The sequence below is a fragment of the Salvelinus sp. IW2-2015 genome, linkage group LG10 (genome assembly GCF_002910315.2).
Source record: "Salvelinus sp. IW2-2015 linkage group LG10, ASM291031v2, whole genome shotgun sequence".
Taxonomy (NCBI): Eukaryota; Metazoa; Chordata; class Actinopteri; order Salmoniformes; family Salmonidae; genus Salvelinus; species Salvelinus sp. IW2-2015.
In genome coordinates, this window is record NC_036850.1 from 14,887,384 (window position 1) to 14,906,145 (window position 18,762).

An 18,762-nucleotide genomic window follows, 5' to 3' on the forward strand; every position below is an offset into this window, starting at 1 on the left:
CTTTGAATGTCCACTTCTCTAAATCAGGTCCCTTCTTTCCACACTCCGCTCACATCAGGTCTGTTTTCTCCCCAGGTGTAAAAACATCACGTATCCTTCTAACCTCCCTCAAGTTAGCATTGTGTTTATCTTTGTGAACGAGGCCTTGTCCGTCATCCTGCGTTCCATCCACTCTGCCATGCACAGGACCCCCTCCCACCTCCTCAAAGAGATCATCCTGGTTGACGACTACAGTGACAACGGTGAGCATCATTAGACTGTATTGAACTGAAATGACCCATGTTGAAAGTGTATTGCAACAAAGTGTTTTGTCTGAAGCAGCCGTAGCTTGCCCATATTTTGTTTGATTGCCTTTTCCTTTGAGAACTTGAGCGGCGGTACTTTTCTTTCGCTCTGGGTCTTGGCTCTGTTGGCCTCCAGTTTATCAGTGGGAATCTTCTAGTCTTAGTCTGCAGGAAACAAAGGGGTAATTACTATCTTTCTATATAATCTAGCTCTTTAATGTCCTTAATTATGGGCTGTGCTCACTGGATTTAAAGGATAGGTTAAAGAATACTAATTAGCAGGAAAAGCAGGGAGATCTGCCTGATGGTAGATTACTATCCAGAGAGGTAATTAAGTATTTTAAATTTTATTATGGCCTCCCAGCTGTGTGAGCCCACTGGTTCTGAGATCTGTCTCAAACTGTGCCTGGTTTAAAACACCAGCTGATCCTATGGAGTCTCACCACAAGCACACAGTCTTTTAAAACAGTGCAGCCGTATAGGTGAGCGGCCTGTGTCTACTGTTACTAATGACCACCGTCACACAGTAAGGTGTGGAGGGGAAGGCTGATTAAAGATGACGCCAGCTGTGAGATGTAGGCAAACATCCTGCTGTTATAGAGTTTGTGCAGGACTACATCACGAAAAGTAAATAATGCCAGCTATCAGTTGGTGTAGACTGGTGATTGGAGAGAATGCTGATGGGTGGGTCAGTGGGTTGGGTCAGCCAGAAGAACCTCATACTCTCCCTGCTAGGATAAGAACTCATTTAAAGATACCCCTCTTTCCTTTTTTCCCTCGTCTCTTCTCTCCTCTCTATCTGGCTGTGCACTCAACCTTCTGCACCCTTCTGCTAATCCCTAGGTACCCGACGCACACTTTATTGCCTCAGCGAGCTGACAGCCTTCTGGGACAGTCCATTATTACCTGGGTACGGGGGGTAGGCTGAGTGCCCCTGTCTGGAGATGCCATCTATTCCCCCCTAAGTGAGGTGAAATTCCAAAGGTTGTTGCCGTCCTCTCTCAGCTCAAGTGGATTACCGTGTCACATGGAGTCTTTGATTTTATCACGTAATTGGGAGGCAGAGAGCAGCCCCTGAGGTCTCTCAGGAAAGCTAGTCACGCCGTGACATTTTGCTAATGGCATTGCAACCTGTTTGCCAGAGCATTCTGTCAGATTCACTCTGATAGATTTATCCTTATCATTATCGTCATGATTTCTAATCTTATCTCTACTAAACGTTGTCAGCCTGTTGACCCGTGGTGCTGCCGAGGCCGCTTTCAGGGGGTCACCATCTAGCTGCGGTCCTCCAGCACCAGGAGCATCCATAATGGGAATCTCTGTCTGCAGAGAGAGTTCACCTCCACCTCCACCCAGCATTAGCATGCAGGAGACACTGTGACCGTTGAGGGGAAGAAGGGCCAATTTGCCTGGCTGATTGGATGATGTACCTGGCCTGAGGAAGACATGTCTCCATGCCACAGGGACTCGTGTCCAATCATCTGACTGATTGGAGGAAGGCTCAAGATTTCATTGGAAGCCAAGCAGGATTTGGAATGGCTGCCAATGACTCCTCAGTGTTTCAACATTGAGCTACACACTACTGTATTTAAGGATAATTGTGAACAGCAGAACTTATATGGTTTGGAATGTTGTCAGTCTTTAGTTGAACCTGTGATCTTGTGTATATCTCTGTATTCAAATTAGCATGAGGTCATCTGACAGGGTTGCATCACAGAGTGAGTTTCTAAATGATTATCATTACGAACAGGCAATGAGAACCCCTTAGGCACATCCTAACAGACAAAGAGTAGAATATCTATGAGGGTGTCATGCCTTGTTATCCAGCTACTCTCCATTGCAGGGAGAAAGGGCGTATATCACAGGGCTAGAGCAAGAAGGAGGATCCATCTTTGTCCGTCTACTCTCTCTGTCGCTCTCTGGTCCCTCATCTTCTCTCAGACTCCACACATCAGTCTCTCTTTTATTTGCCTTCTCTCTCTCGCACTCTCTCTCTCTCTCGCACTCTCTCTCGCACTCGCACTCTCTCTCTCTCTCGCACTCTCTCTCGCACTCTCTCTCTCTCGCACTCTCTCTCTCTTGGTCTGGGCGGCGTGACGAGGATTTGTTCATGTATTACATTCACAGCCCTGACAGTTGCCAACCCAGGCTCATTTTGAGTGATGGATGGCAGCCTCTGTCTCGCCAACTCCCAGCTTTTAGCTACAGTACATACATAAACTTTGACTCAACAACAAGGATTGTGTCCATCCCCCCTGGATTATAAACTCCTCAGTTGTGCCCAATTTAGAAAGACACATTTGGAATATAGGAAATGGCTTAACAGTGAGTTCCAAAAGTATTGGGACAGGGACAAATGTGTTGTTGTTTTGGCTTTGTACTCCAGCACTCCAGCACTGGATTTGAAATAATACAATGACTATAAGGTTAAAGTGCAGACTGTCGGCTTTAATTTGAGGATATTTGAGGGTATTTTCATCAGCATACTAAGCTGACAGTCTGCACTTTAACCTCACGGTCATTTTATCATTTCAAATCCAAAGTGCTGGAGTACAGAGCCAAAGCAACAACAAAATAGTCGGTCCCAATACTTTTGGAGCTCACTGTATATCATCACCTATTCATTATGCTTCTTATACAGACGTAGGATCTTAATTTGAGCCAGTTTGCTACAGCAGGAAAATAATCCTGCAGTAACAGGAAATGTGAATTATGATGTGTATTGTAATTAATGGATATTTTTGTAGGGGTTAATACATTTTTCGTAAGGGAAAAATCAAGTCTGAAACCTCAACCACTACACGTTTTAAAGGAAAGTTATCCTGCAACAGGGTGATCAAATTAAGATCCTACATCTGTACTGTGCATTTGCTTTTATAGCAAACTATTATGTCCATGATTCTGCAGTTGTCTTCATTAGACTTTCCACAAATTTACAAAACGGAGTAATATTTATGAAAGGAACTTTGAATCTATATGAAAAACACTTTTCACTTGATGACTTCACAAATCGAGAGGATGTTGCAGTTTTGTGCAGCTGGATCCTCCCACAGCTCTGACTGTAGGACTGTGCCTATTACATTCAAACATGAGCATTTCTTAGGAAGCTTCAGTTAGGATATCAGTCATAAAAGATTGATGTTCTTGGTCATCAGCCGTCCCCAGGGTAATGAACCTGTAACTCCATGTGCTTTATTATGATTCATTAGAAACCATTACACTTCATCATTCTTCTTCTCAATTCACACACATCTGAATCTCTTAATTATTAATTGTATAAAACAAATGACTTAATGCGGCTGATGAAACGTCATCAGCACGTGCCCATAAGGTGCCTATTGCTTTCCTGAGGAGACTGATAAAGGGAATGATCTGAACAGAGAATGTCATTTAGCTACTCCCCATTCCATCACTGAACTGATATGTGCCACTCTGAAAGCATTAACACAATTTGTGAAACATCTAGCAGCTTGTAACCAACGCTCATTTTCTGAAATAGAACAGCACCACCAGTCACAGCACGTCCAGTTGGGCTATTGAACTTTACCCAATGATTGATGAGGGACACATTTTGCTCAAGGATAAACAAAACGCTAGGGTGCTCAGCCAAAAAGAACAACTATTTCAAGGGCAAGGTGTTGCGCTTCAAGGCAGCAAACAAGGTTCTCTCAGAACACAATCTACTTGACCTGAACTGGGACTGCATGGTGCTGGAGTGGTTATTATAAACAAATGTAACCATTGTATTAGAAAATAATCTAATTTAATCATGTAGGATTCATATACTTTTTTTCAAATTCTGCTCCATGTATTATTCCTATATGCTGGAAAATGTATGCTGTCCGTGAAATCACAAGTCTCTTAGGTCTAGTAGAGATACATTTACATTTACATTTAAGTCATTTAGCAGACGCTCTTATCCAGAGCGACTTACAAATTGGTGCATTCACCTTATGACATCCAGTGGAACAGCCACTTTACAATAGTGCATCTAAATCTTTTAAGGGGAGGGGGGTCAGAAGGATTACTTTATCCTATCCTAGGTATTCCTTAAAGAGGTGGGGTTTCAGGTGTCTCCGGAAGGTGGTGATTGACTCCGCTGTCCTGCGCGTCGGTGAGGGAGTTTGTTCCACATTGGGGGGCCGAGCAGCGAACAGTTTTGACTGGGCTGCGCGGGAAATGTATTCCTCAGTGGTAGGGAGGCGAGCAGGCCAGAGGTGGATGAACGCAGTGCCCTAGTTTGGGTGTAGGGCCTGATCAGAGCCTGAAGGTACTGAGGTGCCGTTCCCCTCACAGCTCCGTAGGCAAGCACCATGGTCTTGTAGCGGATGCGAGCTTCAACTGGAAGCCAGTGGAGGAGCGGAGGAGCGGGGTGACGTGAGAGAACTTGGGAAGGTTGAACACCAGACGGGCTGCGGCGTTCTGGATGAGTTGTAGGGGTTTAATGGCACAGGCAGGGAGCCCAGCCAACAGCGAGTTGCAGTAATCCAGACGGGAGATGACAAGTGCCTGGATTAGGACCTGCGCCGCTTCCTGTGTGAGGCAGGGTCGTACTCTGCGGATGTTGTAGAGCATGAACCTACAGGAACGGGCCACCGCCTTGATGTTAGTTGAGAACGACAGGGTGTTTCCAGGATCACGCCAAGGTTCTTAGCGCTCTGGGAGGAGGACACAATGGAGATGTCAACCGTGATGGCGAGATCATGGAACGGGCAGTCCTTCCGGGAGGAAGAGCAGCTCCGTCTTGCCGAGGTTCAGCTTGAGGTGGGTGATCCGTCATCCACACTGATATGTCTGCAGACATGCAGAGATGCGATTCGCCCCTGGTCATCAGAAGGGGGAAAGGAGAAGATTAATTGTGTGTCGTCTGCATAGCAATGATAGGAGAGACCATGTGAGGTTATGACAGAGCCAAGTGACTTGGTGTATAGCGAGAACAGGGAGGGCCCAGAACAGAGCCCTGGGGACACCAGTGGTGAGAACGCGTGGTGAGGAGACGATTTCTCGCCCACGCCACCTGGTAGGAGCGACCTGTCAGGTAGGACGCACCTAAGCGTGGGCCGCGCCGGAGATGCCCAACTGGGAGAGGGTGGAGAGGAGGATCTGATGGTTCACAGTATCGAAGGCAGCCGATAGGTCTAGAAGGATGAGAGCAGAGGAGAGAGAGTTAGCTTTAGCAGTGCGGAGCGCCTCCGTGATACAGAGAAGAGCAGTCTCAGTTGAATGACTAGTCTTGAAACCTGACTGATTTGGATCAAGAAGGTCATTCTGAGAGAGATAGAGGAGAGCTGGCCAAGGACGGCACGTTCAAGAGTTTTGGAGGAGAAAAGAAAGAAGGGATACTGGTCTGTAGTTGTTGAATTGACGGAGGGATCGAGTGTAGGTTTCTTCAGAAGGGGTGCAACTTCGCTCTCTTGAAGACGGAAGGGACGTAGCCAGCGGTCAGGGATGAGTTGATGAGCGAGGTGAGGTAAGGAGAAGGTCTCCGGAAATAGTCTGGAGAAGAGAGGAGGGGATAGGGTCAAGCGGGCAGGTTGTTGGGCGGCCGCGGCCGTCACAAGACGCGAGATTTCATCTGGAGAGAGAGGGGAGAAAGAGGTCAGAGCACAGGGTAGGGCAGTGTGAGCAGAACCAGCGTGTCGTTTGACTTAGCAACGAGGATCGGATGTCGTCGACCTTCTTTTCAAAATGGTTGACGAAGTCATCTGCAGAGAGGGAGGAGGGGGGGGAGGGGGAGGAGGATTCAGGAGGGAGGAGAGGGTGGCAAAGAGCTTCCTAGGGTTAGAGGCAGATGCTTGGAATTTAGAGTGAGAAAGTGGCTTTGGCAGCAGAGACAGAGGAGGAAAATGTAGAGAGGAGGGAGTGAAAGGATGCCAGGTCCGCAGGGAGGCGAGTTTTCTCCATTTCCGCTCGGCTGCCCGGAGCCCTGTTCTGTGAGCTCGCAATGAGTCGTCGAGCCACGGAGCGGGAGGGAGGACCGAGCCGGCCTGGAGGATAGGGGACATAGAGAGTCAAAGGATGCAGAAAGGGAGGAGAGGAGGGTTGAGGAGGCAGAGTCAGGAGATAGGTTGGAGAAGGTTTGAGCAGAGGGAAGAGATGATAGGATGGAAGAGGAGAGAGTAGCGGGGGAGAGAGAGCGGAGGTTGGGACGGCGCGATACCATCCGAGTAGGGGCAGTGTGGGAAGTGTTGGATGAGAGCGAGAGGGAAAAGGATACAAGGTAGTGGTCGGAGACTTGGAGGGGAGAGATCTCATGTGCTTTTTTATTCAGTGAGATTCTATGGTACCTGGAGCTCAACTCCCTCAGACAATGTTTAGTATGCTGCTGTTCACTAGAGAAGATTAGAATGGAGACTGCTGCTTGAGGGGAACTACAGCGGCATTATGGAAAACAATGAGGAAGCAAAATGGCCAAGTAAAGATAACACCCTCCATTCTCTACTTACCTCTGCTTGGGTTGTAATGAAATCAATGCCTCTTTGAGTATAATGACACTCAATGCTTTCCCTCTGAACAGGATGACCATCAAAGTGTCTTATAAAATCTTGAGACCTGGTACCTGTGCAGTGTCTACCCAGAATACCAAAATTGGTTCTGTGAAAGTTCCCAGAACATTTGTTAGGGTGCGGCAAAGATTCTCATAACACAAACACTGTCCAGTTGTGCTGATGAGCATACAATGTTTGTATAAAACAATCGCCTGATGTTGCAAGAACGTTCCCAGAACACATTTCTGTGTTATTACATAATCGGGAAACCTAATGAGAATGTTTGGGGAATGTTCTGTGGTGGTGGTTAGACGTTTTTAGTGAATGTTAGAACATTCCAAGGATATTTCATTTAAAACATTTTCTGAAGAAAAACAACATTTTGTTATCAAAAACATTCTTTGAATTAATGCTTTTGGGATGTTATCATTCTAATGTTAGATAAAACATGAACTAGAACTTAATGGGAACCTTAGCTAATGTTCTAGGAAGGTTCCCAGTTTGCTGGGTAGCTACAAATGCTTTCTCAAAGGTTATTCAGTGTAATGAGTGTACTGACTGAAAGGGAACCACCCCAAAAAATGTAGGCAGGGAGGCCTTCTGTGGATCCATTAGTGTTTACAGTAAGTCATTACTCCCAGGTGGAGTGTTTAGTGTGGTGTTACACATGGTGGAATGTGTGATTATTGGATTATGGCTGCCAGCCATACAGAGCACAGTAGCTGTACTGTTTAGGGGTCCCTCTGTTCCTGGCCTGTAGTCGTACCATCTGGTGAATATTGCGAGAGATGACTGATAGCACGTCAGATGCAAACAAGCAGGTGCCTGGTGGGGGTGTGCGAAGTCATTTACCACATCTCTCTGCTTTATAATGATGCAGCAGAACGCTGAGACTTGAACAATAGCACTTTGGAAGAGTCTAACTATCTTCTTCATACTGTAGGCATTTCTCTGGAGGTTTACACAACACAGCTCATAAAAGTGTATTTAATATTCTTTGTAATTGACTGAAATCTTTTGGATTGGCTGGCATTTCATAGGCTGCTATTCCCCAATGTGTGATTACTCTGAATGTAAAGATTTCCTGTCCTGTAGAGTGAATTGTAATGTCTCAGGTTTTTAAGTCAGTGGTAACACAAAGTTCCAGATAGTGGTTTCACCTGTGTGCTATCTGTCCGCTGACATCAGTTGATATCAGGTGGTTGACCTCATGTTTCCTTCAGTTGGAGACTTGGCTTGACATTATGTTGATTAGTAGCCCTTTACACTCGTACCCCTATACGAGTTGAAAATGGCAGATTTGGACACTGATAAGTGCCTAAATTGGAACGCAGTGGCTGTACAGTTACATGCTATACATGACGTTAGAGCTCAGGGTCTTTACAGCTCATTGTGGGTTTTGAATGACTGCCGTTCTGAACTTGAGCACCGCGCACGACAATAAAAAAAAAAAAATCTCATTGATGAAAGTTGAAGGAGAGGCAGCGTGATGTTTCAGTTTGCATAATGTTTATTCACTTTTCAATTCACATTAGCAACAGAACGTCATGTGCCGCAAGAAGGTTCGGCGCTCGGCAACGGACATTTACTGTAAATATTCCTATGAACTATCCCAGTAGTCTATAGCCACAACCAGTATGCTTTAACTATGCAAGCGACACATTTGAAAAAGGAACCAAACCACATTACACTCTTGAATAAGGCAACAATTCACAAGCATGTGCAGAAAATAAGTTGGCCAGTAGCAGACAAGTTGGGCCAGGAACCGAAAGGCTGCTGGTTCAACTCCTCGAGCCGGCAAGGTGGAAAAATCAGCAGTTCTGCCCTTAAGCAAGGCAGTTAATACCCAACAAAAACTGCTCCTGGGGCGCCGATTTGGACGGCGATTTAAGGCAGCCCCCCGCACCTCTCCGATTCATGCATTCAGTTGTGCAACTGACTAGGTATCCCCTTTCCCTACACAATACATTTTAGCTTCAAGACATAAGCACAGTTTTTAACAGCATGTCTTTATCACTACCCCCTCTCATACAAATATAAAAGTACAGTAGGCCTACCTTACAACATTACAAGTCAGGCTTAATTGTTATCAATATCATGCAAATAATTTGGTCTATATGTGGTAAAATGGCTCTAGGGTATCATGTTTCAGGTAAGACCCAGATGCAGACCGTGTCGAAGTAACAAAAGTGTATTACTTGAACAGGAGCAGTCAAAATGACAGGTCAAGGGCAGGCAGAGGTCAGTAATCCAGATAGGGTGCAAAAGGTCCAGAACGGCAGGCAGTCTCAGGGTCAGAACAGCCAGGGGTTAATAATCCAGTGTGGTGTGGCAAGGTAAAGAATGGCAGGCAGACTCAGCAGAATGGTCAAAACCGGGAAAAACTAGAAAACAGGAACTAGAACAGACCAGGAGCAAGGGGAAAAACACTGGTAGGTTTCACGAAACAGACAGAGAACACAGGTATAAATAAACTGGGGATAATGGGGAAGATTGCACAAAGACATGCAAAACAGAACCCCCTGCCCCGAGGTCGAAATTTCAGGAGACTCCTCACCGTGTACGCCGGTTGGACGTCGATGAGACGGTGGATGGGGTGGGCCTGGAAACAGGAGACAAAGGGCTGTGAGACATGGGTTTAATTCTAGAAACATGAAAAGTGGGATGTATACGGAGGGTACGGGGCAACAGAAGACGAACAGCAGAAGGGCTAATGACCTTGGAGATGGGGAAAGGGCCGATAAACCGGGTTGGTAGAGTTTGTGGGATTCCACCGGGAGGGGCAGATCCCGGGTGGACAGCCATACCTTCTGCACTAGATGATACCGGGGAGCCGGTCCGGTGGTGAACCACTTGTTGTCGATAGGTGGTCTTGAGAAGGGCCGACCGGGCTCTCTTCCAGGTACGAGAGCCTTCCAGGTGTACAAACATCTGGGGCGAAGGTATGCCGACCTCTTCCTTCTGCTCAGGGAAGAGCGGGGGCTGATATCCCAGGGAACACTCAAAGGGCTATGGAACCTGGGGCAGAGCAAGGAAGGGTGTTGCGGGCATATTCGACCCACACAACTTGCTGACTCCAGGTGGTGGGGTTGGCGGAGACCAGGCTGCGCAGAGTCGTCTCCAGGTCTTGGTTGACTCGCTCCGACTGGCCGTTGGACTGGGGGTCGGAACCCTGTAGGACAGGTTGGCCGACGACCCAGTGAGTGTGCAGGACGCCTTCCAGGACGAGAACTGAGGACCCCGGTCAGAGACATTTTCACAGGCAGTCCATGGATCCGGAAGACGTGCTGCACCATGAGCTGGGCCGTCTCTCTGTCAGAGGGTAGCTTGGGGAGAGGAATGAAGTGGGCGGCGTTGGAAAACCGATCCCCTACAGTCAGGATGGCGGTGTTGCCATCAGACGGGGGGAGACCTGTTACAAAGTCCAGGGATATGTGAGACTAGGGACAGTGAGGGACAGGCAGAGGTTGATGGAGACCAGCCGGAGCCTTGTTCGGTGCACAGATCGTGCATGCAGTGACGGACGCAGAGATGTCAGGAACCATGGTAGGCCACCAAAAATATTGTCGCACAAAGGCCATGGTCCGCCGGGAGCCCAGGTGGCAAAATCGAGGAATGGACCGCATCAGGAATGGACATCCGGTTAAGAAAGCTGTGCTGTGCCTCTCAAACATATTTCCCTATTCCCCAGCTGAGTGCCATAGCCAGGCATGAGGTGGGAAGGATGGTCTCGGGTTCCGGGGTTGAAGCCGTGGGGCTATAGTATGTAAACTTCCGACTTCAACGGTAGGCTCCTGCTGCTATGTGCTGTTCCAGCTCACACAAGCCAAGGCTGCTAACTTACTCTGGGACCTGTGATCCCACCTCTGAAATCACCACACAATGTTAAAAATGAAAGAAAAAAATATATCCTTTTTGTATGATCTACTATCAACATTATACATTTCTTTTGGTGGTGGGGATGGGCCTCCAGAATTTTAAGTGGCTCAGTGCAGGTAAAAACTCAAGAAAATTAGTGTCAAATTTTAGGAAAATGTCTACACATTTCAGCTGTTTCAAAATTATTGCTCTAGGAGTTCTATTCATACTGGCTTGTTTCAAAGGGGGAAACTGTCGGGCGAGCGTTGTGCGCTACTTCCGAAGGTTGTGGTAGAGAGTTAGCAAGTTCGCATTATTATAAACAGTATAGCCAAAGGGTGTTCTCCCAAAACCTCTAGAGAATCTGTCGTAGTGTGAAAAGGGTCAAACTTGCCTCCACCACTTTTTTGTTGTTTGAGGGATGGAAATGGTGTGTGTATATGACGAGAACTCAATGTATTTTGACTGATGAGATGTTGAGGATTAGAATAAATACTGCTTTGATGTCATATAAGCAAGCCACGTGCACTTCACATTTCCATATCATAAAACTCATGTAATATACAGTGCGAGAACAATCAGCTGTCCGTACTGTCTCCCTGTAGCGCTGTCTTAGGTGTCTCACAGTACAGACATTGCAATTTATTGCCCTGGCCACATCTGCAGTCCTCATGCCTCCTTTCAGCATGCCTAAGGCACGTTCACGCAGATGAGCAGGGACCCTGAGCATCTTTCTTTTGATGTTTTTCAGAGTCAGTAGAAAGGCCGCTTTAGTGTCCTAAGATTTCATAACTGTGATCTTAATTGCCTACCATCTGTAATCTGTTAGTGTCTTAACGACCGTTCCACAGGTGCATGTTCATTAATTGTTTATGGTTCATTGAACCAGCATGGGAAACAGTGTTTAAACCCTTTACAATGAAGATCTGTGAAGTTATTTGGATTTTTACGAATTATCTTTGAAAGACGGTCCTGAAAATGGGACGATTCTTTTTTTGCTGAGTTTAGAATGGAGTCATGCACTTATGATTCCATTCTATGCCCACACAAATGACAATCTGCTTCTCTGAATTGCCTTGTGAAAACCTAACATTGTAAGATCATATTTTAGAATTTAGCTAGTTATGCTGGAAATAGAACAAGCTTTCAAATTATGCCCACCCTAACCCAGATTGATTTGTAATGGACCGTTTTTGGATTGCGTAAACAACAGTAGTATTTGTGTGAAGACAGGGATGCAGGTCTGTGTTCCAAGCAAAACAACTACAAGTGTGCTTGCTCTAGTTCCTCAACCTCACAGCTAGGAGAGCAAAAAAAATGCACCTTATAATTGAAGACTCTCTTTTTTGAATCATAAAAGTGCATTGAAATAACTTAGGAACTGTGCACACTTTGGAGAGGTGTGTGGCCATTTTGAGTCACCAGATAGACCGCTTACTCAAACCCTTGTAATTATGTTGAATCTACCAAAATTTCCTGTGAATATTCTTATCATATTATTGAATGTATCCAGAGTATTTTCAGATTTTGTTATTAACAAATGCGGCAAAAAGTACAGTAAATGTGAAATGTAAATAAAATCAACAGTGTAATGTTTGGATTGAGTCTTGTGTCAGTTGAACTGTTTAGTCTAATAATTTCCCCATAATCTCCAATCTGTTCCCTTTTAATTGCTACCATGGTTACATACATTATGCTTTCCATATTTCTACTGTAAGAAACATTTTAATTTAGCGCTATAGGCCAATCCTCATGAGTGTAAGGGGTTAAGAGAAAAACAGTCTTTGGTTGACCCCTATAGCAACACTTTACAAGCCTGTGGCACTATGCCACCATCTTTATTTAGGCCTATTCATTTCCATAAACCTACAGTTTTGTGTGACTCAAAAGCATAATATTGAACTGATTATGAGGTGATTTGTTGGTTTGTCAAAAAGTTAAATGCTGTATTGAGGCCAAAAGCACCCCAACTGTGCCCAATTCCTGCTTTTACTTTCACGCTTTTGATAGAATTGCGGCCTGATTCTTCAGGATTGCAATATCCCCTCATGTACAGCAAGCCCTATGGAGCCCTACAACTGGAGGCAAGTTCTTTGGTCTAGTGATCAAACCAGTGGAGCATGAGTGCTTTTGGCTGCCTCCCCCTACCCTTAAATACCCCAAGGTGGTTAAGATGGAGTCTATTGGGTGTGGTGTCGTCTATGTATCATCAGTAGCATCTCTTACTTACCTCACCAAAGATTATGAGGAAACTCAAGGTTTAACACATTATTGTGTTCATATGCGTGTGTATGTGCATAATCATGTGTGTTTCTCCTTTAGACGAGCTGAAGGAGAAGCTACAGGACTTTGTGTCTGCGACCAACAGCCAGCGGCCTGGCTTCATCAAGGTGGTGCGCCATGATAAGCAGGAGGGTCTGATCCGCTCCAGGGTGAGTGGGTGGAGAGCGGCCACCGCTCCGGTTGTGGCCCTGTTCGACGCCCACGTGGAGTTCAACATAGGCTGGTGAGTCACATGACATACACACAAAGTACATTAACACACTTCAATACACTGATTTATGAAGCATATGGGTTCTCAGGTACAGCACTCTATGGCCATGCTCAAAGCCACATTTGATTAAAGACTATTGCCTTCTGAGGTATAGCTAAGAGTTGCCAGTGTGTTGGCATGGCATGTTGTCTATGATGACAGTGTGGAAGTGTGTGAGGCCTTCACATAGGCCCTTCCCATACTTCCCTGGGGCACAACGATCATTGCTCTGACAGTTCTCATACCGTCGAATTGTGGTCTCAACAGCCTGACCCAAATCTGTCAGGGGGGTTTGAACAGCATCCCAAGTATTTCTGTTTTTAATCTGTGCTGATTCGGTATTAAACCTACATAGCACAAATAGCATCTCACAGGAATGCTTTTACCTAGATGTGCACTTGCTACAGGCTGATTCATTGTTTCAGTCTGAATACTTGGCAGGAGTGCCTACGCACATGGTTTGTTCAGAATACAATAGATTCATTTTCCAACTCAGCTTCTACAACCTAATCTGTTTTTATTGTCACACACTAGATAGGTGCAGAGAAATGTGTTGTTTTACAGGGCCAGCCATAGTAGTACAGCATCCCTGGAGCAAACTATGGTTAAGTGCCTTGCTCAAGGGCACATCAACAGAATGTTCACTTTCTTTACTCAGGTATTCGAACTAGCGACCTTTCGTTTACTAGCCCAACGCTCTAACCGCTAGGCTACCTACCACCCAGTAACCTGTAACTATCGGTATGTGGCTAATCCAAGCCATTACTGAGCATGATTGCACAATTATTGTATACTGTTTGCATTGTTTTGTGTATGAATGAATCATTAACACATCTATGCTCTATTCTCACGTTTCCGTTTTCCCAGTGGCTTATATTTTACATATACATTTTAGTCATTTAGCAGACACTCTTATCCTAGAGCGACTTATAATTAGTGCATTCATCTTAAGATAGCTAGGTGAGACAACCACAGATCACAGTCATAGTAATACATGTTCCCTCAATAAAGTAGTTATCAGCAAAGTCAGTGCTAGTAGGAAAATACACATTTTTATATTTTACATTTTTTGGACCCTTAGTTACAATGGACCCTGCAGAGTTTTTATATATTGCACATGGTCCTCGTTTACATGTGTAGGGTAGGTAATTGAGAGCTTCTCACATACTCAAACTTAATTGTGTTCTACTATGTGTTTGAAGGGCTGAGCCTGTTCTCATGAGAATTCAGGAGGACAGAACACGCATAATCTCTCCGTCGTTTGATAACATCAAATATGACACGTTTGAGATTGAAGAGTACCCACTGTCTGCTCAGGGCTTCGACTGGGAGCTGTGGTGCCGCTACCTCAACCCACCCAAGTCCTGGTTTCACCAGGCCAACAACAGTGCTCCAATTAGGTAGGTAGGAATATGGGGACTTCTTTTAGCGCTTTTGTATGCAGGCAGAATGTGATGGTTGTGTTTCATAACACCTGTTAAAACATGCAGTGTGTTTTCCGATTTACAAGGCAAATGCACACATACAGTATACAGGCCAATTAAGCATCCAGGTGTATTAGAATATACTGGAAGTCATGTGAACACAATATTATTTTGATTGATTGATATATTTGGGGTTAAACAGTTTGTACAAATAAAAAAATACAGTATTTAAGTACAAGATACCGAGAAGATGACACATGAAAGCGTAAAAACACTTATTTCCTCGTGTAGGACAAAAACAGGACATAACACATAGGAAAACACATTGAATTACACATTGATTGATTGATTAATGTGTTCATGACTCCCAAGTTATTCTTTTTTAGTTAAGCAAAGTATCCAGTACGTCGACTAACACATGTAAATACATTTTGTATCTACTCCATGTGTGATGGTGTAGGAGCCCTTCTCTGATTGGCTGCTTCGTGGTGGACAGGCTGTACTTTGAGGAGATTGGCCTGCTTGACGAGGGGATGGAGGTGTACGGGGGCGAGAACGTGGAGCTGGGGGTCAGGGTGAGTAATGACGCCACCTCCAGCAGGCACAGGGCATCGTTCATTTAGGCAATGGCTCGGATCCTGGAGAATTAACAGTGATAATGACCCACACTGTTTTTGGCAGCCCTACCTTTAGAGTTTGGCCTCCCTCTACTTTTTATGTAAAGTGTCCTCTGGCTCAAAGCATTGTGCGGTCTGTAATTAGAACACATTAACAATGTGTAGTAAGAGGACTAGGAGGAGTTATACCACCCCAAAGTCATATTTTTTTTTTCTATTTCAGTCTTTAAAGGCCCTCTTAGTTACTAGCAAAGAAAAATGTCAGATTTTAAATCAACACCTTTTATACACTTCAAAGACTGCTTTGGGTTGTACCAGTTATATTGCTTTGTGTTAATCTTACGTCATATTTCCAGACTGTCGAGCATACCTCCAGTCAAGTATATTCCCTGTATGTGTGAGTGACGGTCCATTCCCCTGCCTCAGCTCTGTCTCCGAGCCAGAGTCAGTGTGATCTCAGCAGTACAATGAGCAGATGGGCCAGAGGAGGCACGACTTCCCCAGGGACGTCTAATAATAACCCTGCCACACTCACTGTACATATACCGCCACTAAAACAGCAATCAACTCCAACAATAACACCCAGAGACAGGGGACAAACACAGTGTTCCTCCAGCTGTACTCTGTAGATTACAGTACAGCCTCAGACAGAGACAGAGAGAGAGAGAGAGAAGGCTTACCATGTAATGCCAACGTGGGGAAATATCCATCCTCGGTAATGACAGAGATGTAATCAACAGTCACTCTTTAGGAAAGAGGAGGAGATTAGTCCCATAAGTAATTTTCCTTCAAAAAATTACATGCTTTCAGGATTTGGGGCTTGATAATGGCCCTGCTGATTGCTTTCTGCTGAAAACATTGGTGATTGTATCACCTACATAATACATCAGTGTCCTGCATACCGCTATGTACAAACAGTTGATGAATCATTTCAGTTAACTCTACCTCTAAAAAAATAGAGACAAAGGATATCTGTGCCTCCGGATGTGCTGCTTGAGCCCCGTGCTGTTTTAATGGCTGGGGTCTGTATCTGGACGGAGTCATATAGGAAGTGACCCCTGGTCCCTGGTTGGAGGGTTAATGTGGCGTATCCTGCAGCCCTTGTCTGTCCTAGATGTGTGGACTGATGGGAGGCATTGGTCTGACAAGGTGATGCAGTGAACTGAGAGCTGCAGGACTGGAGCCCATAGAGGCCCTGGAACTGGTCCCAGATCAGCAACCCCACTGAGCTCCAGCAGGGCCGGCCTGTTTCAGGATATTGGTCCTGCCTGCAGACCACCTACCTGCACACACTCTGGCTGACACCAGAACAGCGCTAAGGGACATTCACAGAGACACTCACACACAAGGCCAACACTGCTGCACAGCGCAGGGGACCTCTCTGGTCCAGGCTTGGGCTTAATCTGTAGGGGGATGTCCTAGGTGTATCAGGATGACAGCTGCACCATGTTTTCATTATTTCACTGGAAGAAAATATGCAAGGATCATGAAATGTCATGTGAATGGCATTTACAATGAATGGTGTTCATTTATTTATTGTATGTGTTAGAGATTTAACATAACCGTCCCCTGTGTGCTGCTTTAGCTTGCAGAATGTGTTGCTAGGGAATGGAAATATACAGTAGTGCTGACTGGCTGTTGTTGGAGCTAGAGGGCACAACATGTTTCTGTCCTTTCTGATGAAAAACCCAGCTGTAGACGTCGGCCAAATCGAAATTATATTTCTGAAAGATAATCCCTCAAGTCTAATCCGGTCATAAAACACAAAGCAGAAATGTACTTTGTTTTGCTAGAGGGTGAGAATTAGGGTTTAATATTTTCCCGGTATTTTACAAATGTTCCATCCTGAGTATTTCCCGCCAAAACCGGGAGTGTCATTATAAAGTATATAAATAGACCTATGTCTGGATTTGATTAGAGCTTTGATCTAAAAATTCAAGCCTGAGCCATTAAATCAATTTTATGGGCCCTACATTAGACATTTATTGAGCCCAAGCCCAAAAAAGCCCAAATGATTGTGCCGTTATTCAATACATATTATATAAGCTACTGCACATTACCCACGACAAAAAACATAAAAGCCCATAGATGTAGCTAGCTATATGCTCTCTTAGGTAAATAGATTAAACTAGCTCCAGTAGGCTAATCCTTTTGATTGTGAACTGTATTACTGTATTGTATTATACTGTAGCCTATTATATTGTAGCCTATTTTATGCACATCGTTCAAACCATGATAAAGCATGGACAGGACATGCAATTCTGGTGCAGCACATGCGGCCTACAAAGTTACAAGTATAGGCTAAAGAATTAGATATGAATTTTGAAATATAATAGTGCCTATTTTTCAAATTACTAGGCTGGCACATATATATACCTTTCATAATATTTCCCCTAATGTTATTAGTCTACCTCCTCTTTCTCTCTCTATTGTTGCTTCATTCTTTCCTCGCTTTTAACAGTTAAATGAAATACGTTTTGTTGTCCTTACCTTCATCATTCTAATGACACTCATGAATAATATAGGACTAGAATTAGATGCAGAAGGCTTTCACTTCTCTTCACGAAGATTGAATGATTGTGGGTCTGAGTAAATAACTGCTATAGCCTACCGCCATATCGCGTTCACTCTTCTGGCTGCTGTATTCAACATTCAGCTAACAAGAGCTTCCGTCCCTCTTCAAGTAGTCTATTGGTATAAGAAATGCTAATCCAGCAAACTATTCGAGTCTAGATTTTCCTGCATGGGACTCCAAGAGCTAAGGAGCGTTTTTTAAGGAGAGAGGCCAGCGGAGCACTGGTGCGTGTGTATCGCGCAAGAGACAGACGCTATGAGTTAGAAGCTTATTATGCATAACCCATCATTAATTAGCTAAATATAAGGCTGATACTGCATTTAATTTATTACCTGAACATGTAGAATATGACATCTTCGGAAAATATTCAGACCCCTTGACTTTTTCCACATTTTGTTAGGTTACAGCCTTGTTCTAAAATTGCTTAAATTATTTTTTCGATCAGTTTGTCTGGTTGGCCAGCTCTAGGAAGAGTCTTGGTGGTTCCAAACTTCTTCCATTTAAGAAGGATGGAGGCCACTGTGTTCTTGGGGACCTTCAATGCTGCAGACATTTTTGGTGCCCTTCCCCAGATCTATGCCTCGACGCAATCCTGTCTCGGAGATCTACAGACAATTCCTTCCACATCATGGCTTGGTTGCAAAAAAATCTTAAAGGGTTTTGAATACTTTCCGAATGCACTGTGGGTGTGTGTTTGTGTGTGTAGTAGGTGTGTCCAAACTTTTGACTGGTACTGTGTGTGTGTGTGTATATGTATATGTATATGTATATGTATATGTGTGTGTGTGTGTGTGTGTTATACATATACATACATATACATACATATACATACACATACATACACATACTATACATACATATACATACAGTGGGGAGAACAAGTATTTGATACACTGCCGATTTTGCAGGTTTTCCTACTTACAAAGCATGTAGAGGTCTGTAATTTTTATCATAGGTACACTTCAACTATGAGAGACGGAATC

At 44.7% G+C, this 18,762-nt stretch overlaps 1 protein-coding gene across 1 annotated transcript in view; it reads left to right on the forward strand.

Annotated features, from left to right (window-relative positions):
* The window catches only part of LOC111969344 (polypeptide N-acetylgalactosaminyltransferase 18-like), an 88,804-nt gene that overhangs the window by 39,116 nt on the left and 30,926 nt on the right, over positions 1–18,762 (forward strand). The window contains exons 3-6 of the mRNA XM_023995407.1: positions 76–242; positions 12,953–13,136; positions 14,366–14,563; positions 15,048–15,162. Of these exons, the coding sequence (XP_023851175.1) occupies positions 76–242; positions 12,953–13,136; positions 14,366–14,563; positions 15,048–15,162 (664 nt within the window). The remainder of the gene's footprint in view (positions 1–75; positions 243–12,952; positions 13,137–14,365; positions 14,564–15,047; positions 15,163–18,762) is intronic.